The 26249-nt window shown below is 37.8% G+C and overlaps 1 protein-coding gene across 16 annotated transcripts in view; it reads left to right on the top strand.

Moving 5' to 3' along the window:
* The window catches only part of ptprk (protein tyrosine phosphatase receptor type K), a 259761-nt gene that overhangs the window by 98360 nt on the left and 135152 nt on the right, over positions 1-26249 (top strand). For all 16 annotated transcript variants that reach the window (XM_073855763.1, XM_073855764.1, XM_073855768.1 and 13 more), the window contains 3 exons: positions 772-887; positions 3191-3365; positions 17418-17711. In XM_073855763.1, the coding sequence (XP_073711864.1) occupies positions 772-887; positions 3191-3365; positions 17418-17711 (585 nt within the window). The remainder of the gene's footprint in view (positions 1-771; positions 888-3190; positions 3366-17417; positions 17712-26249) is intronic.

The following is a 26249-nucleotide window of genomic DNA, read 5'->3' as shown; positions in this document are numbered from 1 at the left end:
CTATGTTGCATGTGCGCCCCTGTGTCAAACTGATTCTGTCTGGATAGGATTTACTGCAAGTTTTCAAAATCACGGTAATCAAACACGCTTGTAATGATAATTACATTTTAAATGATAATACTAACCATCAGGACATTTTATAGTGGTTAATCGTGAAACCGGTAATCGTCCCATCCCTACCATAGACATAAAAAGCAAAGAAAATATTAATAAAAATTTGTTATAGCCTACATTTATTGTAATAAATAAAAATAATGCAATAAAATATATATTTTAAACATAAGTTATCACAAAAAATGAGGTTTGTATTACAATTTTAGTGGTTTTATCAACAACGGCCACTAGGGGACAACGGTTTGCTGCATACTCTTGTCACAAATTAATACATTACTGTCACTGCATTATTATTATTATTATTATTGCTAAAAGGTTTTGAAATATGAAAATTACATTTGTAAACTTTTTAGGTGAGGATTATTGCAAACTATATTTTCAACTACTCTTGGGTCATGTTGTCAAAAAGCTATGCATATGTTGAACTGAAGTGTATCTTTATTCCTGGACAATAATGTTTAGTAACTTTTTTCTATTTATTGTTTATACATAAAAACATTTTTGGTGTTATTAGTTTGATTGAATAGCAGAAACACATCCTGGGCATGAATTGTCAGATATCTTTACAGTAATGTTACTGTTAATGTCAAAGTATTAGGCTGTGGTTAACTTGGGTTTCTGTAATGTCACACACTGTTGTCTTTCTGTACATTTTAGATAAATCTCCTCATTTTCTGCGTTTGGGTGACGTGGAGGTAAACGCCGGACAGAACGCCACCTTCCAGTGTATCGCCACTGTTCGGGATGTTGTCAACAACAAACTCTGGCTACAGGTGAGACGCGTGCCTGTGCTTTTGTCCCCAAATCACTTTTTCTACAACAATGATTGTGTAAAATGAATGTTTGTTTCCCTGATTCTCAGGCCAGAATCATTGTGATGTATGCACACATAAACGTTCAAATGCTTTCGCAGAAAAGTGTTGGTTAATTGACCCTGAATGTCATGTTCAGATTAATTGATTTAAACTTTGACAACACGATTTCACAACACTCACTGAATATTTTTTTGGAATCTCCAGATATGTTTTATTCAGTGTCAGTGTTGTGGTATATATAAAACTCCATATATTAATGAATCCGACTGTTAAAAGTGAATCTGTCACACATACCCTGGTGTTTTCTCACTTAATTCTGCCGTAGAAGAGTTCTGCTCTCTTAATGATATCTGTGTCAGTGGAGCTTTCATGCAGAGCATCTCTTTGTTGAGCTGCTGCTCTCTGATCTGAATTAACTAATGAGAAGATAAAGCAAGGTGTAGACATAATGAAAGAGAGAAAGTTAGAGAGAAAGAGGGAAAATGACCTCTTCTTCGACATATAAGGGGTGGAAAGTAAGGAAAAGCAATGTGCACCTGTCTGATGAGCTTGTAGCAAATAGTAGATGGCAGTGTTACAGTTGATTGTAGGTCGTACGGCATAGCCTTGTCGCCGTACGCATCAGAATTCATTCATACTTCCATATCTGTAGTGATAGCGAGAAAGTGAAAAGGCACTCTTCATCTAATTGTGGGTTCACACCAAATGCGTGTTCAACGATTTGCGCGAGTAGATTACATACAAAGTCAATGCAAAGACGCATCAAACGCATCCTCATGTGGGGCGATGCGAATGACGTGATATGGGCGTGAAATTTGCATTCCACAAAGTTAAATCCCGCTAGTAATCTTGAGCAGTGGTTCCCAAACTTTTTCAGTGTGCGGCCCCCCTTGTGTACGGTGCATTCCTTTGCGGCCCCCCCAAAGAAAATTTGTGACAAAAAAACTGTTCTAAAACTCAACATTTTAATAAAAAACATTAAATTGTACAAAAAAGTAGTGCTTTTGGTTAGTAGCCTTATTTTTTAAGGTTTAATTACACAGAATTCATGATAAATTAATGTATTTCATAAAATGTCATAAAACTGGGGCCCCCCTGGCACCATCTCGCGGCCCCCAGTTTAAAAACCACTGATCTAGAGCGAGTAACGCGGTGCCCCGCGTTTGGTGTGTACGTAGCATAATAACTCAAGCTGCAAATCTTGTGACCAGAGTTGATGTGCCACCTTGATGGACGGGACCTGAAATGCGAGGGGCAGCAGTCAGGCTCCCATCTTCATAAAAGAGAGTGATTTAACACAAATGCTTACCTCATATTTGTCACACAGAAGTACTTCATCAACTAGGCTTTATCGCTATTATCACGGGAGGATTACTTTTTAACAGATATTTTGCAAACTATATGATATCACCCATCCCTAATTCACACACATTAAGTCTCAAACATTACTGTGACAGTGATGGGCATCACTTCTGTAATGGAGCATTAGGGCTGCACGATATTGAAGAAGAATGCGGTATGCAGTAACTTGTTGAGTGATTTGAATAATAAAAATAATATATTTAAAAACCAACAACAAACACATTTCAGGTTCTTTCTAGGAAAAGAAAGCATAATTCTCTGTCTTTAACCAGTCTGTCTACCATTCATCTAAAATTTTGACTATGCATTAACTTTTTGAAGTATTCAAATCATGCGTTTATTGCAATTATGTGATGTGTGCACATTTGTGATCTTTCTGTATTACTTGCAGCCCTATGAAGCTTCACCTTTAAAACTGAAGTTTCTCTGACTGTGCGTTCACACCAGACGCGAATAAAGCCAAAAAATTGCGCTGTTGAACATTTTGAGTAAACTTGCTTCATTCGCGTGTGAAATTCGCGCCATTCTCATCACATTCGCGTTATAATCACATCACTACTAGAGTAAGCTCCTGATTGGTTAACGTGGCGGCAATATCCACCAAAGTTCAGATTTTTCAACTCGCGCGATTCACGTGAATCACATGCGCCTCATTTGGACGAATCGCCGCAGGATGTCTATCGCGTCTTTGCATTGACTTAACATGTAAATCGCTATCGCTTAACGCTTTATTCGCGTCCGGTGTGAACGCACCATGAGAGTGACAGATTTATTATAACAAGTTTCATGGACAGTTGAAACAAAGTGTGTGTTCAGTTTTGATGAATGATGCTAATGAAGTCGTTATGGTATTTAGAAACAATTGGATTCATCTGATTTGTTTCCTTTGTGATGTTTAGAGACGTAACGGAGAGGACATCCCTGTGGCCGAGAAGAAAAACATCAATCACAGAAAGTTTGCGGCATCTTTCAGACTAAGGGAGGTGACCAGTCAGGACCAAGACCTTTACCGGTGTGTCACCCAATCAGAAAGAGGATCTGGGGTGTCCAACTTCGCTGGACTTATTGTTAGAGGTAAAATGTTGTTTTGTTATTTGCGTATTTCTGGTCAGGGTGTCTATAGCACACTGTATTCATAAAACTGTATTAGCTGACAAATCTAAATGATAAGTGTAATTCTTTAAAGGGGATATATAATAAAAATCTGACTTTTTCCATGTTTAAGTGCTATAATTGGGTCCCCAGTGCTTCTATCAACCTAGAAAATGTGAAAAAGATCAACCCAGTAACTTAGTTTTGGTAAACCATTCTCTGCAAGCATATGAAAAAAAGGACATTGATATTTGGCTCCCCTTGTGATGTCAGAAGGGGATCTTATTATAATAATACCGCCCCTTAATCTGCACTATCCAACTATGGCACTGCCATTTAGTGCAGAGAGAAAGAGAGAGAGTAATTGACAAAACAATTGAGTTTCAATTTCAACAAGCCACCATTATGGCGATCAGTGTTTGCATTTTATCAGCTCATTTGCATTATAAAAGACGCACCCAAAAACGGAACATTTTTGCTCGCACCTACAAAGTGGCAATTTTAACATGCTATAACAAATTATCTGTGCAGTATTTTGAGCTAAAACTTCCCATACGCACTTATTTTACATCTTTAAAAAGTCTCATAATATGTCCCCTTTAATGTCATGTTTATCTTTTATCACACTGTGCCTGAAAAACCCCTAAGTAAGGTACATCACTCATCACACATAGGCTTTTATACAGTGTTGTCTATTATGTGTTTTCATATGGCCTTTCAACCCAATCTGTATCATCTTCAAATCACGGAGAAACGGCCACAGCGACCATCTGCTTATTTTAGCTCCACTAAATAATTCAAATGTATTAAAATGTGAATAACCATTGGGCACATGATGGGGTCGTATTAATATGCACAACTTGTTTATGCAAACAAATCTCTTGGAGCCTTACATCGTGTATGGGCGAGTGTTGCTGTGTGCCGTTATTGATGCACCGAGTGACGTGCAGAGTTTCCCGTGACAACTCAAAGAGAGAAGTGCAATAGTTAGTGCTGGCCGCAGGGCAGAAGGCTTGTGATGTTAGCAGCTCGGGCCAGTTGAGTTTCAGCCACACTGACAGTTCAGATATCTCCGCCACACTTCCCCGGCTGACATCCTGCTACAAGGATACCAAAGATGGTAATTTCAGCGGAAATTTTTGGGCCACGGATTTGTGCGCACTCTAATGGGAGCTGGCACGGAGTTGCCTATTGTCGCGCGTGACCCGGGGCTAGCGCTTTATTAGCTCTCCCTCTCCCTAATGCGGGGCGACAGCGGGCCCTCCCGGCTGTTTGGGGCCGCTTTGTAACAAATGAAAATTTCAGCTGCGAATTCTTACGCTGAGGTGGTATCGATCTGCGTGTCCCCCAGCTGCAGAAGAGCGATGGAAGAGGGGGGAGAAAGTAGAAAACATAACAGAACGCGCTTGCAGTCGCAGCGAGCCGGGAGCTTGCCGTGTTTCGCCCAAGGTTCAGAGTAATGACATTAGCCTCCTCTCGCTTGTAGAAAATAAACTAAATTGACAAGACGTGCGGTGTGAAATAGATTTGAAAGCAAACAGTCAATAAGCACCACCCTGTTTTTTATTAGATACCAGCGGCCTGGAAATCCAAGACGGCGTTTCTTTGAGTCTTTCTCTTAAAAATAACACTTTCAATTACAAGTGAAAAGGGTGATTTTTACATTTCCTTAAGAATGGTTTACCCTCTGGATATTTTGAAAACCAAAATATATGACCTGCTGCTTTAAAGTACCCAGAATGCAATACATCAACCTTTAGTGAAACATCAAGAAATGTTGAATTTAGACAGAACCATGTAAGGTTTTCTCAATATTGTATCAGAAGTGTGGTACTCGGGATACATGACTTTTCTTGAATCTAAAATTACTTGCTTGACTAAATAAAAACAAAAGAGTTCGAGTTTATCTCAAAGACGATGACTTTAGACTGAACTCTATATCAGGTGCATGGCTGTTCACGGTTCAGTTTGTTTTTTTGGGGGGAAACAATTATAAATTGTGAACAAATAACATGAACTGAAATTCAGAACCTAATTTTTATTATGCTCTTATTTTATTGTGATGATATAAAATTTGCCACACACATTTATACACTCACTGTAAAACAATAGTTATGCAGCTGTTTGCCAGTAACTTACTGTACATTTATATTTATGTTATTTGCTGGCAACAGTTTGTTTAAAATTAAATGAACATTAAACATTAACAAGGTTGTATCTTTATAGAACAAAACTATAATAACAGCATCACGCAAAGCATTCTGGGAACCAGGAATCCTCATCAACCCTTTTCAGTTTTTTCCTCCAGATTTTGGTTCCCAGAATGCTGTGCACGAGGCTTTTATTTTAGTTTTATTCTGTAAAGATAATATAATACTGTAATTACTAACAGTGCTGTAATTTCTTAAAATAATCCACACAGATCGGAATAAACAATTCTTCCATTTATTTTCATCAGTAACATTTTTAGGCTTTGTTTGCCAAATAACATAATAAGTTGAAGTGCTTTAATATAGATGTGTGGTGATGACAGGTGTGTGTTATAGTAATTTTAATATTAAAGAATTTAGATCAGGATCATTTATTGAATATTTTGGCTAATTTCATAATGCTGTTTAGTTACAAATTAGCAGGGCTCATACAATTTTGAAAACTGAAAATAAGAGGGAAATATAACAATTTTTGCTCTCAATATCAGTCAAAATGAAATAATTCAGATGTTTTTGTTTATTATTATGTTTTTATGGTGTTTTATGGTGCTACTTAGCTGTATTTTTAGTTAAGAAGGCTTAAATCAAAACAAACCAACTGCAGTTTGATTGATATATGGGTGATTCTCACGAAAACTTGGTTTTAAAAATGTCAAGCATGAAAATGTAAAAACTGCTTAAATTTACTTTGTTTCCCACCAGACATTGAAAAAAAGTCTGGAGTAAATGGGAACATTAATTTTAAAACTTTTACTTATCATTTAACACTTTTTGTAACATAATTTAAAAAATTAGTCCTAAAAAATCTCTTTACCGCAACAGTCAGAAAACATCAACACTGACATATTTTCAAAATGACATGACAAACCTGAAAGAACATAATTTGGAGATTCTGCACATGCATTTAAAATCAAAGTATTATGCTTCTATTAATTAAATTAACATTTAATAAGCATCTGTTGCGGTAATGATAATCAAAATGTCGTGTAAGCATTCTGACAAGACAGTATTTCAAATTAACTGTAAAAAAATGATCTTACCTGGTAGCCATCTTGAAGTAACTGGTCCATGTGCTTGGTCACTCAAAATCAAACTTTATTAAAATTCTGTATGTGTGCTTAAACTGTTCTCAAAAAGTGTTGCGGAGGATGAGAACATCAGGCATGGACACATCATTTTCCTAATTTTTCTTCATTATTATTATACATGAATATTCAGTAAATATTTTTTCTGTCATCTAAAGTAGTCTAGCAAAACATTCATTTATTTTTTTTCTTAATATTTTTGTGTTAATTTGATTAAATTACAACATAAGGCATATTCAAACATAGCCGGACACATTGTGGTAATGAGAATTTCAGCAGAAAATGAGATAAAATTTCCAATTATAAATTCTTATGTTGAAATCACACATTGTGCAAGGTAGAACACAGTATTGTGTTAATTCTGATGCTTTTAATGTTACTATATTACACATTTTAAAGCTAAAATCATTAGTGCCGTGGTGTTTCAATGGTTTCGTGAGAATCACCCATATATATAATTTATATATATATATATATATATATATATATATATATATATATATATATATATATATATATATATATATATATATATATATATATATATATATATATATATATATAAATTATCACGTTTTGGAACCAAACTCTTCATACTGTATATTTATATTTGCTTTCTGTGAGTAAGAGATCTACTAAAAAGATTAATTCATTTGAAGATTCATTGGTAAAAAGTTAAATAACACTTAGTTTTACTACATTTTACCATGGTTAAATTCATTCCACGGTGATTGTTGGTAAATATGCGAGACAGAGAGCGAGTGAAGGATCAGAGTTAAAAGAAGAGAGATAAAGACTCCCGACTCCAGTACTGTAACTGATCTCGACTCTTAAAAGAATCATAAAAGTTTGATCAAGTGAGTTTATCTGATACTTCCTGAAGAGAGAACGAACACACAAAAAAAAATGAAACGACCCAATTGTTTAAATAGCAAATGCATTTGCGCCCCCTTTTGCACCCATGGGCGTTCTGGTCTGAAAACGAGGTGTGTTCAGGCGCATTGTTGGCGCGTTGCTATTTTGAGGCAACTAAAATAGTTGGCAACTATAATAGGCGCAATATATTTTTTTGTTATTTAAAGAGCGCATTAGTAATATGCGCCTAAACGGGACGACAACGCGGGTTTGCTTAACACATACATGAATGCGCAGCAGCACAAAAATGCTTTTTAAATATGAAAGATTAAAGGATTGAATGTAAAAGATTATTATTGAGTCTCTTTGACATAAATGAGGACTAATTATGAGACGTTAGAAGGCATAAAGAGCTGCTTCACCTGCAGCCTGGTAAGTAAATAAATGTTTTGCTTTAAACAAATGCATCTGTTTTTAAAAGTTTTTTTAAATGCTACCCCACAGATTTATTGTATATGATGACTCTGTGGATATGGTGAGATGAGAAACATTTTTAAGTAACTAATGCTTAAAAAATCTTGTGACGCTGTCCAAGTGCTAAATTCTTTATCTCCTGTTTGTTACAAATAAAGTATTTTTAGAGTACAAACCTTTTCTTACATGGTTGTAAATTATTTTTTGATGATATTGGATAGCCATACATTTAAAGCAATTATAAGCCTGCTTTTTTCCTTCCATGACTAAAAGAAAACGGGTTTTAAAGGTTTTAATCCAAAAAATAACAATTTCAATAAGTGAAAAACAACACAATTATTTAACATTAATCTTAAACTGAGGATCCTCTTCCTCCGCTTAGTTTTTCAGTTTACAAAGTCCGTCATCTAAATAGGGATTAGACATAGCGCCAGCGCAACAGGCTTTTAAATGGGATGAGAGCTGAGACTCTCATTGGTTTATTGCACGTTACGCCCAAAATACTCCCATTTCTCATATAAAAAATTGTACCAACCCTTTTCGAGCATGCGCTCGGCGCACAAACCATTTTTCCTGTCGTTAAATTAGCAAAAGTGGATTTGGACACGCCCATTTAGACGTTGCGCTGTGCGCTTTAGACAATGCGCTTAGATCGTTAAAATAGGGCCCCTAGTAACATTGTCGTATCATTCACGGAAAGCATTCTGTGTGAAGAAGAGGCAGAAACAATGCTGTAAGGGGCGTGCCGTAGTGAGCCGTGTCATTGCAACAAGAAGTTATGGTTCAGTTTTTTGACACAGCGATATAAACGCAGATTAACATTCACGTCAAGAAATTTCGGCGAGCTGGACTGAAGCTGAGATCATTCACCAGCATGACAAAGCAGCGCATCACACGCTCCTTATTGTAATTGTACTTTATATGTTCCACTGCATAAGAGAGTAAATAATTACACTGTGTGTGTGTGTGCGTGTGCGTGTGTGTGTGTCTGAGAGAGACAGATGAGAGACAGGACTTGAGGGTAACAGCAGGGCACATTGCTATCTTACACTCATGTCAGTCTGACGTGATGGATGACCTGCATGAAACTGCCAGTGACACCTGACAACAAGAGATTCACGCCTCTCTCTCCCTCTCTCTCTCTCTCTCTCGCTCTCAATAACATGATCATAATTAAAATCTCCTAACATAATGATATTAATTTTTAATTTCTGTATCCGTATAAATACAAACCGGTAAAATGTCTAATAACTCTTACTGGGCCGTGTCAACCAACTGAGCATCAGAGCAGTAAAGTTAAAGTTTCAGCTAATGTATGAATACAGCTTCATTCATTCATTCATTCATTCATATGTTTAAAGCAGTTAAAGCTTTCTATAGTGAATCTCTTATGTGGGTGAACATGTCAGTCACTATAATGAATTGAGATGAATGTCGTTTGTCTGCAGGTAAAAGCACAAACAAACAGGGCTCTGTGTTTGCCGTGTGCTCTCAAACGCTTGTATTTTTTTAATGAAATGCAGCCGTACACATTAATGCATATTTGATGTGACTTCAGTCCCTGAGCCACTTCATTAGTGATAAAAGGCAGATGTAGCGCTGTGTGTTATGTGCTGGTTTAATCCCATCAAACACTTTTTTTACTGCATAGCATTCACCAACAAGACAACAGACACTGTCAGGCTGATAAAATTTTTGCACTATTTAGGAATACATGACTGTGTAATAGTAATGATTGTTTCCTCCGCAGTGAATGTTGGAAACTCTACATGTTTTCCTAAAAACTTTGAGAAATGCAATTAAATTAAAAAAAAATTTTTTTTTTTAATTTGATTGTTTTACAATTTATTGAACTAACAAGTCCAAGGTATTATAGTAGTGCCAAAGAATTTTGGTCATGTGCCATAATGTAATATAACTCCTCGTAATTTGTTTAGATGCCGTGACATATATATCAGGGTTTCCCGCAGAAAACTAGTTAGTTGTGGTGGTGTCTGGGGCTGGGGGGCGGCAATCAAAGGGGCGGGGCGTTTGCGTCATGATGAAAATGAAAATATTTTTATTAAAAACATTCAAATAAAACTTAATTTTGAAGAAACTATGAAAATGACCACATACTAGATTTTTAATGAATTAAATGTTTTTAACAGATACCTCTAATGGAAATAGCTGCGTGATGAAGTGAAACTAAAGGGTTAATAAACACAAACTGAAGCAGATGTTGTAGAACGTCTGGCGAACGATGATAGATAGCGCGAAGATTGTAAAAACTGATAATTTCCCACTTTTAATTACATTACCTTAAAGGAGTGTAACTATTGTAGCATGAAAATAATGCACATAAATAACGTGAGCAAGAGCGCTCAACAATTATATCTAATCAACAGGCTCGTGAAACCTAGCTAGCAGGTTGCTCAAACAACAAAATCACCAGCTAACTTACTTTAAATTTGCAAGAACTATAGACTAATACAAAAACATTAGTCTATAGACACGCGTTTTATCAACTGGTACAGTGACGGACCACGTCTCTCATTTTGGCCGTGTGACGGGCGTGCACGCTCGCAGTGTGAAGCGCGTCCGCGCTATTCTCCAAGATGCACTTGACGGCCTTTTACGCTGCAATTTTTTTTTAATTTTTTGGACAACCTAGTTAAGGCGGTAAGGTTTCCCAGCTTAGGCGGGCCGTCCGAACTGCAAAGTGCTGTGGGAAACCCTGGATATACTTTATAGTAAAGGTCTATACAGGTCTACTTGGATCTAAAAACCCAAGGTATGACCCAAGACCCGAGCAGGTTTGGGTCTTAAACTTTGACGAATGCCTCAGGCTGATATTTGTGGCCTCCACTGTTGGCTAAGAGTAGTGAACCTGGGACCTGAATTATAATCAGGAAAATAAGAAATATTTTCAAAATTTCTCCGAAAGTTATAGGTTGTAATGAAGTTGTACTAATGAGGGATTGACATTTCAGCACTACATAAACAGAAACCAACTCAAAATCTTTAGTGTGTACTCATGCCATCATGTGAAGTGCATTTTTGGAAAGCACATGTGTGTAACCTCACACACAGAGAATCATGCATTCATCATGAAACACTTTCCACTGCATGACCCAAATCACTCGTGTGGATCAGCATAGGGCAGGAAATAATATAAAGTTATAATAAATAAATAAATGAAAATAAACAGAGCAGAAAGCAAGGGGGTTGCCAGGCCACCGGGATTCCTCCTGGTGCTCCTGATGGTCAGTCTGGATCTGTGTGGCACATGCCAGGCTGCAGGCTGTGCACACATCGATACCGCTTATGTGTGATTTATACGTCTGCGTCGGACCAATGCCGTAGGCCACATGTCAGATTTTATTTATACTTCTGCGAAAAACAACTTTTGCTGCAGCTTGAGATCTTCAAGATGCAATCAGGAAGTTTTAGCGGCATCTTATGGTAAGACTGTGAATTGCAACCAACGGTTTTTAAATGCATAGTAAAGCTACGGTAGCCTAGCCTGGTCCAACCAAACTCTTGTACATTCATTTCATTTGTACAGAGAGTCTGGCCACGCTCCATTGCAAAGCGTTACTTCCGTTAAGGAGGGTCCTCTGTTGAAGTTTTAAACTATTGGATCTGCCCAGAGTCACTCAGAATCTTCCAGCCAATCGCTAACGTGTGGTCGTGACGTATATCATGGGCTGAAACCGGCCGAAAATAACAAGTCCGAATGATCAGACCAACAAAACGTAGCAAACATTGTTCTTGCTCCGGCTTTAACTTCGGTATATTCGGCAGTTTTGCAACAACGGACCGAATAGCTTTTCTCACGTCTTTCTCCGCTGCCATTACAGAACTAAAACTCAAACTGACGCATGACTTCAACGTCATCGTTCTTAGCCACCCCCCTCTGTTCGCTGATTGGACCTGCAGATTTTTGCAGGAGAAAACAAAATTCTACACAACAGTCCCAGACGTAGTACTGAAGTGAAATGAAAATTAAGCGGAAGCACAGAGGAGGGCGGAGCCAGGCTAACGGTAGCCGCCATAAGACAAAAACGTCATGGTCTGAGATAATGCAGTGACAAAACGGGCTCTGTAGAACAGTTTGTCTGTTTAAGGCTATAGAAACATGATGGTGACTTCCACGTAAGGGGGACCTGGGGTGTATAAAAATGTCTCATTCTAAGATAATAAAACATATGTTTATTATGTAAGCTCTTTACACACTGAAAACATAGTTATGTATTTTATGCATTTTGCAATTCTATCAAGAGATCCTCCTAAATGTACATTCATCTATGGTTTAACCGTCGCAAGCGGCGAAAATGTGACCCAGATTTTTTCCCCTCGTGGGAGGGGTTGTAGCCCTTTACTTAAGTGTTTCAAAGAAAATGCAGTTGGGTTGGGTCGGTCTTGGGTCTGCAACTAGCGACTATTTTTGTAATCGATTAATCGGCGATTACTTTGCGAATAATTGACTAATCGAATAAAAACATAAATATTTACTCAATTAGATTTTTCACTTATTAAAGCTAAATAAGGCACTAAATTAGGGCATTTACATGTAGAAATGTACTTTTAAAAGTACAAAAGCCACACACTACTACAGAGTTTAACTAATATAATCTTTTTGATATTTTTAAGCTTTAAATAAAAGTTTGTGCAGCTTTTAAATAGTGAAACATCTTTAAATGTCATGTTTAAATGTGCAGGTGAGGACATTTTGTCACAGACCAATAAACTCATTTTAATCTTCAACTTAAGACCTTAATGAGAATAAACATTATTCATCATTAACGAAATAAATAATCCATATAATATAAAAGTGACATACATACGTTGTTACAGTAATAAAAACCTGAATTTCCCCCTTTACTATTTTTGTAAAAACCAAACAACAATTAAACAAATACAAACTCACTCATATTAAAAGATGTGTGAATATAAAGAAATATGAAACCCTCAATAACCAGCGTTCTTTTGCTTCCGTCATTGTCTTGTCAGGGTTGCCAGATTTGCGTAAAAAAAACTCATCCCAATGACTATTCACAGCCCAAATACCAACAACTAATAAACCAAATCCTTCAATCTATAACCTGCAGAAAACATTAAACCTGCAGAAACTTAGCCCAATTCGAAAGGCAGAGGACCTGGCAACGCTGCCTTGCTTTTAACAAAGCTAGTTGAGAAGCAGCAGTGCCTGATAAATGTGCAGCTTGCGTTGTATGAAGAAAGAGAGACTGACTTTAATTATAAGCGCACAATGCGCCATTATCATCACAGTACAATAGTATCACTATAATAGTGTTATATGGTTTTTATTTTGTGGGATAAGAGAGAGAGAGAGAGAGAGAGAGAGAGGGAGCTTTTAGTGTCAGTGTGATTAGATTACAGTGTTTCTGTTTGAAGTGTTACATGCAACACAACACACGCTGGAATCTGATTGCAGCATTAAAACAAGTAGGATCTGATTGCAGAGGAATAACACCAACTTCCCTTCAGAAACACAATATAAATGAATTAACTCTCATTCCTTCCTTCCATTAGGACACAAACCAGATTACACCGCTGGTCACTTACTGGAACACAGTCACCTTTATTTTGAGAATTCAAAACCAGCTCCTTAATAAACAGATAGGGTTCACTGTGCTAAATGATTGGGAGTATAACATGCATGTACAACACTTTGTTCTGGTCCTTAAATCTGATTGTAAACATGATGTTCAATAGTGCCACTGCGCCACAGTAACCATACAAAGTTATTGATTTCATCAGTGGACATTTTTTTCTTTAAGTCCATGTTGTATGTTCTTACATGACATTTTTTACATGAGGCACAAACACAACTTTTAAACTACAGCAGTACTAGCAGACCCTGAATCTGTGCCAGGAGAAAGTAGTAACATGCACAACAGGGATTTATTTTCTTTGTTTATCACAGTCCTGCTGTTATGATGTGTACACACCAAATACGAAGCATCAAGATTAATCACAGGATTTAACTTCACGTCATGCAATATTGTTGAATATTTTCACTGCCCAATTCGCAATTTACATCGCTCTGCACGAGTTTGCATCTATTCGCCTCTTTGCATTGACTTTGTATGTAATCTACTCGTGCAAATTCACGTTTGGTTTGTACGCCTCATTATGGTCGTACATCAGCATGCTGTGAATAACACGGGCAGAACAACTCCAATGTGTCCAATGCGATATAGCTATACTATAATATAGGAGTATGTGAGGTACACAGGGTTTTTCCTGGCTCGAAATGAGGTGGTGCCATCCTGATCACATGCGAACATTTGCGGCTCAACCAAACACTTTACAATCAACTTAATTTAAGTGCGTTAATAATTAGATGATTGGAGAAAATTACAGTTATTAACTTTTATTTTAGTAAATGAATGAAATATAACATAGCAGCTAATGTGTTAACAGACACAAAAGTTGTTTAAAATCAAATAAGATTTTCATTTACAGTTCCTTTTGCATTGTTCTGCAGTCTTTGGTGATAGCTGATGATGTACATAATCATAAACATCATCTGGCACTCTTGCTGTCCTCCTTTTGTCCCATTTTAGCAATGAAAAGTATTTTTACTGCCTTCATTGCTTAATAAAATAAACGGTTCTGTTAGGATCCTAATCCTTTGCTTGATCTAATAATTATAGTTTTATATAATAATATATGTAAGGAATAATTGACGACGGGCCATTGGATTATAAGAAAATAATGCACACCCAAGGTGCAACGCGGCACGGCGCGAAGCAGAGTGCCATTACACTGCGGGTGTGCATTATTTTCGAATAATTCAAAGGACCGGAGTCAATTATTCCTCTTATACCATGGATACCACAAACATTGCTCTGGTGCCTATTTTAAGACATTTAACAAGTTAGGTGTGCAGTTATCAGAAATTAATGCATACTCACTGAACATTTCTCAGCCAATCAGCATACAGCATTCAAAAGACCTGTGGTATAATTGACAAAAATATATTTTCATCAAATATTGCTTTGATATTTATGCATTTCCTTATGCCAGTCAAAACTAAAGGATTTTGTAGACAAGCATTAACTCGACAATTTGGATTATTTGGGCTAAATCTTATTTATAAACCTTACTAAGTGCAGGAAAAAGTTTTCATGTCCTCCGTTTCACTAATCTCTGCTTGATTCACTGAGCTCAGACTGAGTCACTGGTTGACTTGCAGTTCATTTAAACAAATCAATTCAAAAGAGTCATTCGTTTTTTGCATTGTACATTTTAAGTCACATTTTGTGTTTGTCAGAGCGAACACAATCATGATGTTGGATCTGCAAACAATTTCAACGCAGGAAACATTGCTGTAATAATTATCTGTTGTCAAAAGCATTTCAGATAATTCCTCTCCACGTGCACTCGTTGTGTGTAAAGTGCACTCGCCAACTTTACGATCGGAAAACATTAAACTAATTTGTCCAGAAACTAAACATACCACATGAACATCCACAAAATAAAATTTAAGGAGTTAACTTACAGGCTGTGACTCGAAGCGGGAGGAATTGTGATAATGTCGGTCTTTACTACGTCACCAATCCCAGGAAGTAAACTGTTGCCTACAATCCATGTGTTTGTTGTCCAAGAAATGAGATTTACGCTGGAGACGATAACTCGCATCATCGTTTACTAAAGCAATAAGCCCCAAGAAGCAGTGGGTTACCAGTGCATTTTTGTTAGACACGACTAAAACCCCCTTAGCTGTTATATAATGCACTGTAACACCACTGCTTCATGGGGCTTATTGCGTTTATAAATTACTTCAAATGCATAGCAGGGTTTCATAAAATAAAACACAAATAAGTTGTAATTATGTTAGTACAAATATTACTCTTCCGCCAAAGAAAGTAGTTCCTCAGAATCAAGTGTGACTGAAACAGAGCGCAGTTCACAACCAACACAGACACAGCAAAGACACAATGAAAATATGATTAAAGATTGTGGTGTTTATTTTCATAAATCAGTACGCAGCAACAGTGGCGCAGTAATACTTATGTACTGCGATCTGAACCGTGGGTTTACCGGGGTATTTTATCACGGCTTAGAACGCGTTTCAACCAATCAGAATGAAGAACCAAAACTGCCCGTTTTATAATTTATAAACCTTTTGCAAATCGTTAACATGTACAAATACACACTTACACACCAAAGGAAATGTAAAAACTTGAATCGGACAATAGGTGCTCTTTAATAAAATAATGAATGAGAGACTGACCCTACGTTTGGGAATAATAGTGTACATTATGAATACTCTTCACATTGTTTGTTTTAGAAATGTATACTCTTAGCATTTTCATAAAGGTTTTTGAATATTTGTGCATTTATGTAATGGGTGTAATGTGCTAATGCTGAGCTTCATCTGAGCCGGTTAATTAGCCGAAACAAATCGAGGGTTCAAGAGCCATCTGGAGAGAGAGAGAGCTTTTAAAACAGAAATAAACTGTTGCCTTCAATCCGTGTTGCCTACAATCCGTTTGTTGTAGTCCGAGAAAAGAGATTTAAGTTGGAGAAGATAGCTCGCATCATCGTTTACGTTGTGATTTGTACCTTTGCATATCCTTAACATGTACTAACACACTTAAACAACAAAGAATGTGTAAAATCGTGAATCAGAAAATAGGTGCTCTTTAACGATTGAATTAAATGCGGTTGTAATAGCTGTTACATGATGACTTTAAATGTCACCCAGACAAGTGTATTTGTCAGTATATGCTTTAGCACTTGTTTTAAAGGTTCCTCTGTGTGTTTCTCCATCCTGGATGATTTATTCAACATCACAGAGTCCTCAACAGCGTTTCTTTTAATGTCCAAAATCTCTAAACTCTTCATGTGAAAATTATATGAGCCGATTCACAGCTCTAGAAGATTTCTTGCGTTCCACTAAGTCGAGCGACTAAAGACGGCATAATTCTTTCCGCTTTTCCCTTAAAGTAAAAAATAGATTATAGCTTGTTTTATGTACAGCTAAGAGGTGCCGTCACAGACATGAGACCTTCCTGATGGATCATCTGGATTGTCTCGGGTGTCGTAATAGTGTATGGCTTATGTGTTCGTCTGCAGTGCAGTACTGCGGATTAAATCACATTATTATTCACATTCGGTTGTACCTGTTTCTTAAAATACTGTGTCACTAAACAAAGTGTTTTTCTTACTTCTGTGTAATGAAAGAGTTTGATTAACTATGTAAACATGCTGTAATATTTACAAATTGATTTCAGTTAACTTCTGATTGCTCTCTTTTGGTATATGGACATTTTATTATTTAAAATCCAAGAGATTGGAATTGCATATAATAAAGTGCAAATATCAATAAAAGTAGTCGCATAAGGCTTTCTTCATGAAACAGTTAATGTATAGATTTATCTTTGTGTCTCTAGAGCCCCCGAGACCCATCGCCCCACCGCAGCTTCTTGCTGTCGGCCCAACATACCTGCTCATCCAGTTAAATGCCAACTCAATATTTGGAGATGGTCCCATCATTTTGAAAGAGGTGGAGTACAGGATGACATCTGGGAGCTGGACAGAGACTCACGCTGTCAACTCGCCCAATTATAAACTCTGGCACCTCGACCCGGACACGGAGTATGAGATCCGAGTGTTACTGACGCGCCCGGGAGAGGGAGGAACCGGCCAGCCTGGACCTGCTCTCATCACCAGGACCAAATGTGCAGGTTTGTCAAAACATAAATATTTTTTTCTGCTGCTCTTTTATTCTTTATGAGCATTTTACCCTGTGCGAGTGAGTTTGTATCTCTGTGAAGTTGATATCACATTGACAGTCATTCATTTTAGTTGTAGTTACTTTATTATCAAAGTGTCCACTCCTCGTTTACAGAAACTTAAAGGTCACCTAATATGACATTTTTTCCAAATATAATAGTAGTCTCAGGTGTCCCCAGAATGTACCTGTGAAGGTTTAGGTCTAAATACCCTATAGATAATTTACACTCACCTAAAGGATTATTAGGAACACCAGTTCAATGATTTAAGCAATTTTGAGCGTGGCATGGTTGTTGGTGCCAGACGGGCCAGTCGGAGTATTTCACAATCTGCTCAGTTACTGGGATTTTCACACACAACCATTTCTAGGGTTTACAAAGAATGGTGTGAAAAGGTAAAAACATCCAGTATGCGGCAGTCCTGTGGGTGAAAATGCCTTGTTGATGCTAGAGGTCAGAGGAGAATGGGCCGACTGATTCAAGCTAATAGAAGAGCAACTTTGACTGTAATAACCCCTCGTTACAACCGAGGTATGCAGCAAAGCATTTGTGAAGCCACAACACGCACAACCTTGAGGCGGATGGGCTACAACAGCAGAAGACCCCACCGGGTACCACTCATCTGCACTACAAATAGGAAAAAGAGGCTACAATTTGCACGAGCTCACCAAAATTAAACAGTTGAAGACTGGAAAAATGTCGCCTGGTCTGATGAGTCTCGATTTCTGTTAGACATTCTGATGGTAGAGTCAAAATTTGGCGTAAACAGAATGAGAACATGGATCCATCATGCCTTGTTACCACTGTGCAGGCTGGTGGTGGTGGTGTAATGGTGTGGGGGATGTTGTCTTGGCACACTTCAAGCCCCTTAGTGCCAATTCGGCATTGTTTAAATGCCACGGCCTACCTGAGCATTGTTTCTGACCATGTCCATCCCTTTATGACCACCATGTACTCATCCTCTGATGGCTACTTCAGGATAATGCACCATGTCACAAAGCTCGAATCATTTCAAATTGGTTTCTTGAACATGACAATGAGTTCACTGTACTAAAATGGCCCACACAGTGACCAGATCTCAACCCAATAGAGCATCTTTGGGATGTGGTGGAACGGGAGCTTCATGCACTAGATCAACTGCAAGATGCTATCCTATCAATATGAGCCAACATTTTTAAAGAATGCTTTTAGCACCTTGTTGAATCAATGTCACGTAGAATTAAGGCAACACAGTATTAGTATGGTGTTCCTAATAATCCTTTAGGTGAGTGTATGATACCATGTTGAAAGGCCCATTTTGGGGTGTGCATGAAAAGTGCTGTTTTTGTGTGTCTTTAAATGCAAATGAGCTGCTGCTTTCCTCCACGTTTACTGTTGTCTACACTGAAAATAATTTTTAATTAGACAATTACCTTATTTTTTTAAATAAACATTTGGTAGTGAATTAAGTGAAGATGATTTAAAATAAAAATGATGGACCTAACTGTGGTCATTGGTCAGTTGTGGGCGGAGCCTACACAAAGTGACATCCCAACAGCATGTTCTTATAAAAAAGTGGGGATATTTTTATAATTACAGGGCGACACACACTTATGTTCAAACAACATAATAGTGAATTTCTCATATTAGGTGACCTTTAACTTCTTGACTTCTGCTTACTGTGTCTGTCAACCGCCGTCAGTGTGAACATGGCTTAAATCTGTAATGTGCCACTTTGGTACTTCCATTTATTCCAGTTTGTTTGACCGCCTGACACGGCAGTCTTTATTAAATCAGTTGTGTGATTTGAGCAGGAACTGAATGTTTGTCATTGGTGGGCCACAAAAATCTGCCACCTTATATTGGTCTTGTTTAACCAGTCCTGCTCAGTTGTGCACACCTGCTTATATCTAAACACAAACATACCAGAAGGGACCAAACACAGCCTCCGGGCTCCCCTGAAGCAGATGGAGGTTCAGGTTCAACTCCAGTTTTTGAAAGAGCCACAAGCACCAACATCCTCTATTTCCTACTGTAGCCCACCATCAGTCCAAAGTGTTTTTTTCTCCCTCTGCGAGTTGTATTTGCACATAAATAATTGCCCGGAGCTTCTTCAGAAATTTAATTGGAAAATAAAGTAAACAAGAGATTGTGCGAAGTTGCTGTCATCGGTGCCACTCACACTTTTACAGGCTTTGTGTGTGTGTGTTGAGCATTGCATGTATATATGCTGATTATTCCGGAAACCACGCACAGTATACCTGCTTTCTTATAAAAATTGAACGAGCACAAGAGCAAACACTCATCCGGTCTGTGTGTAAGAGCACCGTGCCTTCATTTGAGCACTGCGATGCGATTCTCTCCACGGGTTGCCATGGCATCCGTATTAAACGTGGCGAGACTCTGCGATGGCAGATATACGGCTCGTATGGGGAGGCACGGAGCAACGGGCGGAGAGAGTCGGAAAAGAGGTTTTCTGTGTTTCATTTACCCAACAGCTTCTCTGTGTCCCCGGTGACGGCACAGTAGAGCGGCCGCTCGCTCGCTCGCTCAATGATTGAGATTCAAACAGGAACCCCTCTCCCCATCAGTCGCATTTGAACTTTCATATATTTTTTTATTTTGGCAAAAGCCATTTTCCAGGTCGGCTTTAGATGGAACGCTCGGCTTTTTTCATCTCCTTCCAGCCAATCACACGCTTATCTCGACTCGGACAGGGAGAACTGAGTGGAACGGCTGAATTTACACAATTACATTTAGATTGGTGCCAGTCTGGCCGAGTGCTCTGTTTAAATTCACATTTTCTCTCTCTCTTTCTCTCTGTCTGTCGCTTACTTTCCTCTTAAACCTTGTTTACTGGCTCTTGCACAGCTCGTGCGTATTTCACATTTATAACTATTATGTTTCGAAGCATAGTTTATCTTTGTTGTAGGTTTGCACATTGAAAGGGAAAAGAGAGAGAGGGGGTAAACATCATCAGCTGTACGTCAAGCCAAACACTTAGATTTTTTCCATTTAAAGATGGCAAGAGAATTGATTGAGTAAAGCACCCGAGCCTTGATTTGATTTGTGTGAGTTTTGAATTGTGACTTTATCAGAGATTTTCTCTATACACCTGTTCAAGAAGGTCTGTGCTGTGTTTGTTCCAGTATTTTTGGGGAGATGATTATTATATTTTCCTTTCAGATTTTGGGATTTTGGTAAATCAGAGCATCTTTGAGTTGTTGTTCTTCTCATATGAAACTTTTTTGGAGACCCGTGTGAATTTTTCTACAGGAAAATACTTTAGCAAAGGTGTTTATTTTGAGATTTTGTTTGAATATGAACTAGATTATGTTTCACTGATGGTTAAAGGTAAACCTCAGTGTATTTCCATCCCGTGGGCTGAATCTCTAGCTGTTATTTTACTGCAGATTAATTTTACTGTAGAGCCACCAGAGGAAAGTCATTAAGAGTACAGTTCGGTACCGCTGGCTCACGTTTTTAATTCAGTTTCCTAGTTTTTTCCTCACACCATTATTTTCATCTTCTGTGCTTTATTTTGTACAAGCACCATTTCCTTAAAATAGCAAATTGATCACATTCCCCATGATGTCCTGGTAAATAAATGAGATGTCAAACATTCAGTGCAGTATCTGTAATGATGTCTGGATGAATACACTCGAATCTGACCTGCTGTTGAATATTATAGATGAAATACAGCAACACAAGATTGAGATCACATTGATTTCTGTTTTGGCTTTTAATCAGAGCACTGAAACAGCGCAACTACACAATTAATCAGATTACACAATAATGTGTAATGTGTGGTTCTATAGAAACAACAGGATGTGATTTATTTCAATAAATACATTATATCAACGTGATGCCCAGCTGATGCCTGACCAACGATCACCGGCAGAACCCGCTTAATCTCCGCTTAATCTCCTTATCCGTTTATATGTGTGTATATACATATATATCTCCCAAGGGTTTTTCCCTCCTAGGACTTTTTTTTATTTCCTCGGCTAAACAGCCCAGGGGTTTTTTTTTCTCCTAGGCAGCCTTCTTGGGCTTAACTTAGCTTCCTCTTCTAGACGTTACATTAGTAATACGCTCGCTTATAATGTCGAGTCATAGCCCCAGCAAATTTGTCTGCTTATGCTATCGTGTATTATGTTGTGCTATCTGTCGTTTTTCTGTGCTTTTACTGCTTCTGTTAATGTAAAGCTGCTCTGAAACAATTAAGTATTGTGAAAAGCGCTATATAAATAAAATTTAATTGAATATTTCTTACTGAATGAGTACAATAATTGAATGGTTCTGTGGCTGTCTGCAATCCGTAACATTAATTTTAAGTACATGTGGAAAACTGAGCACTTTTCAGTTTTCATTAACATGACACAATACAGTAATATTAAAAAATCTAGAAAAAAACACGGCTTATAGACCGAAAAATACGGTAAATACAGAATTAAATTTTTTGTCACACGTTGCTCCACACCTGTAAGATGTTTGTTCATCTTCAGAACACAAAGGAAGATAATTTTTATGAAATCCGAGAGCTTTCTGAGCCTCCATAGTTGGAAACACAAATAGTTTATGTGATTACAGTGGTTCTTTTCATGAATTGATAAGAATACTTTTTGTGCACATTCTTTGTATTCATGAAACCAGCACATGCATGCACTAAACACCGGCATATAAATATATATATGGAGTGGTCAAATGCATATAGATTTTATATATATTTATTACACAGCGCTCCGAAATGCTTGATTCTAATTGGCCAGTTGTGACATTCCAGGGTCTGTTATTCCTAGATAACAACCGCCTGAACTAGGGATGCTCCGATCAGGATTTTTGCAGCCGATACCGATCACCGATTTGTAATCTTCGTGATCGGCCGATACCGATTCCGATACCGATTTTTTTAAAGCTGATATGCAAGCTCTTTGATGACTGTAACTGTTACAATCTTTCTAAATAAAATAATACCACGGATGTTGCCTTTGTTATATTACTTGCAGTAATTAGGTATATCATTGTTTTAGTAGAGACTCAAATAAATAAGCACAAATATTTATTCTGCAAAGAGAAATTTAATATGGCTTTAAAAAGGCTTATGTCTCCTAAAAGTACTGAAAATAAAACACTTCACAGTCTTTACTGTATTAATTAAATATACACGCATTCGTATGCAGTATAAAAATTCTTTAGTCAAGAGCAGAGAGTGACTTTATTGAGAAATGAATTAGGTTACTGCAGCTTTAAGACGTGAGAGAGAGAGATCGCTGTGTTCACGTGCACTGATGACAGGCTGCTGTGTGTGTGGGCGGCGGCTGAACGCAGAAAAGCAGCTGTGAGGAAAACAAAAGTTTAAACGCTCAAAACTTCAAGACGCACGCAAACATGAAACTCCTGGCATGAGGACGCAACTGTCCGTGATAGAAATGTGTTGTATACGCTGTTTGATGGGGATGTGAAGACGCCTCGCGCTGTTTACCGGAGCGCGATCCTCATAGAAAATTCGCATATCTCTTTAAAGGCAAAGAGAGACATACAAATCTGCACGCTGCACATGAGCAACAGGTTGTAAAAATGCTCGCGCTACGTAAAAAATGTCTTTAATTGCAGCCGCATTCAGGATTCTTTTGATGACAAAAGTAAACAGAAAGATCGGTTTATGAGATCGGCAGATTTAGTGAGCCCCGATCGAGTCATTTAATGCCATTATCGGCCGATACCGATCGGCGGCCGATCGATCGGAGCATCCCTAGCCTGAACCTAATAATGAGAACCACTGGATCTTCTTGGGTATTTTGCATTTCTGTGCAGTGTAGTGATCATATTTTGACTAAATCACACACATATTGTATATGTTGTAATATAGATGCCCAGTCACCTTAAAATTATGCCATGTAAACACTGTGTTTATTTAAAAGTCATATTCCCATGTGTCTGATAGCTGGAGGGCAGCTTGTAACACTTGTGTGTCTCTCTCTCTCTCTCTCTCTCTCTCTCTCTCTATCTCTATCTCGCTATCTCTATCTCTCTCTCTCTGACATAATTCTGTGGTTTTAGAGAGTCCACCAGCACAGGTTGCTTTCTGACAACAGAAGTCACAGTGTGAAAATGGTTGATCTGGTCTTTACCTGCGAGTGAAGTCTCTCGGCGCTGCTGTCAGATATGAGTTTACCTGGGGCTTTAATGGCATTGCTGGGGCGACAACGGCCCTCAACATCTTTTCCTCTCTATGCATGTTCAAATGGTTAGAGATGCTTATTGGGGGGCATCGGTACATTATTGCAAGAGGCTTTAATGTGTATTGGAGGTTTTAGGGTTCAGAATGTGTAGCAGAATATTATTACTCTGTTCACAGCATTTATTGCTGGACAACAGGATCCTGTTTAGATCTTTAAAGGGACAAATATTGTTCACATTTTTACAAGATGTAGCATGTACAAAATGACCCTATTTAGGTGGGAGCATAAAAGTGCTGTTTTCATGTCTGTACCTTTAAATGCAAATGAGCTACAGCTCCTCCCTCCCTTACTAACAGACAGTGAGCGCTTTGGGTTAAAAATAGATCTGATTCGTGTGAATACAGTCTGAGACAATGGTTTATTTAACTGCACAACATGCTAACAAACACATTTAGAAAAGTATTTGATTCAGTCAGTGTCTGTGGGCGGGGCTTAATCAGTGTGACATCACATTAACAAGATAATCAAAGCAACATGTCTAATTAGACTGCTTTGGTTTAATGGGAATTTAAAAGGGATTTTTTCATTGTAGAGTGGTTGTGTTCACTCACTGCCAAAAATATTTATGTGAAAACACCTTGTAAAAGTGGGTTTTGCATAATATTTACCCTTTAAAGCTCTTTTGACATTTTGAGATGTACAATATTCACGTACTGAAATATAACACATTTACTGTGTGAGATGTTTCATACAGCTTCACATACGGTTAAGTACAAATGATTACAGTATGCATGGGAACAGGAATAGAAAATAATAGGAAAAAGTATTATTATACGGTCTTGGATTTAATTTCTTAAAAATCGAGTCTACATGGTGTACGTGTGGGACTGTGTGTGTCCATGTATGCGTCAGCTGATTTTAATGACTACACAAGTCTAAACAGGACTTGGTTACATCACATATATCAAGCGACTGATCGCGAAGTCACAAAGCAATTAACAACAGCATAGATGAATAAAACTTTCAGACAACAGTTTGTGTTCGAGACACGTAGGAAGTGTTTATCTAATATAACAGTTCAGAAAGAGAAGTGTGTGATGTTCATGTAAAGAGATGGGGGTTGTTATGGTTAGGGTTAGATATGGGTATGATAATGAAATGGAAACAATGTAAAGACTATTAATTAAAATGATAACTGTTAATACAATATCAGGGGAAATAACTCACATTTATCCTTTTTTTGTCTTAACTCTTTCACCGCCAGCGTTTTTAAAAATAGTTGCCAGCCAGCGTTTTTCATGATTTTCACAAGAGTTTAATGCCTTCCAGAAAAAGTTCTTCTTTAAATATATAAACATACAATATATCAAATAAAAGAACAGACCCTCTGCTTTCAAACAAAAAAAAACGTTTCATCCTACCTTCAGTAGTTCTTTTGTAATCAGCTTTTGAATATGGGTAGGTTTCTGCAAAAACACCACATTTTGAGCAAAAAGCTGAGATCATTCCATTTTTGTGACGGACTTTTCATAGAGATCCCATTCAGAGCGATCTTTAAAACAGACACGGACACGCAGCCACTTGCCGTAGGGCAATACTTTCGGGTTTAAAAAGTTGCGGAAGGGCACCACCTGGTGAATAATAGCGGTATTGCCGAAAGACGGAAATACTCGTCATTGGCGGGGAAGCGTTTTCTCTTGATTAACGAGATATCTCGTCAATGGCGGCGAAAGAGTTAATTGTGCAGCCCTCTCAAAAATCTATTTATGCATTGATGTTAATGAAAGGATGGTTAGATGAAGGATCATGGATGGATGAACGTGTGGATATCTATCAAGGTCCCCACGGGTCCTTAAAAGTTTGTGAATCGGGGGGGATCAAGGCCCTGCGAAGTTTTTGGTAATATATATACATAGATGCAGGTCATTGAAAGTGCTTGAATCTATTTAATGCAAGAAGTTTTCTGGAAAAAAATCCATATTATTCTCTGTGTAGTGTAGGATAATATCATAAAAATACTTTTTAAGCACACGTGCTAAACTGTTAGCTTTAAATGCTTATATCTTCTGTATGCGAATGTTGATTCATACCAAAATGTTTTTTGCAAAGTTGTGTTTGGCACAAATTTTTTATCTTGGGTTACGTATGTAACTGTTGTTCCCTGAGAAGGGAACGAGACGCTGCGTCTCCCTTGCCATACTTCCTGTGTCTCTGTAATGCCGTCTTTGACAATATTTCAGATAGCGATATACTTCTGTGACACCCTGTCTTTGTCGTTAAGCCTCACTACTGGTTGAATTTGATATACACATTCAGACGCACCTAC

The sequence above is a fragment of the Misgurnus anguillicaudatus genome, chromosome 18 (assembly GCF_027580225.2).
Source record: "Misgurnus anguillicaudatus chromosome 18, ASM2758022v2, whole genome shotgun sequence".
Lineage (NCBI taxonomy): Eukaryota > Metazoa > Chordata > Actinopteri > Cypriniformes > Cobitidae > Misgurnus > Misgurnus anguillicaudatus.
Note: the sequence above shows the minus strand (reverse complement) of the source record. Positions and strands in the feature narration are given on the sequence as shown.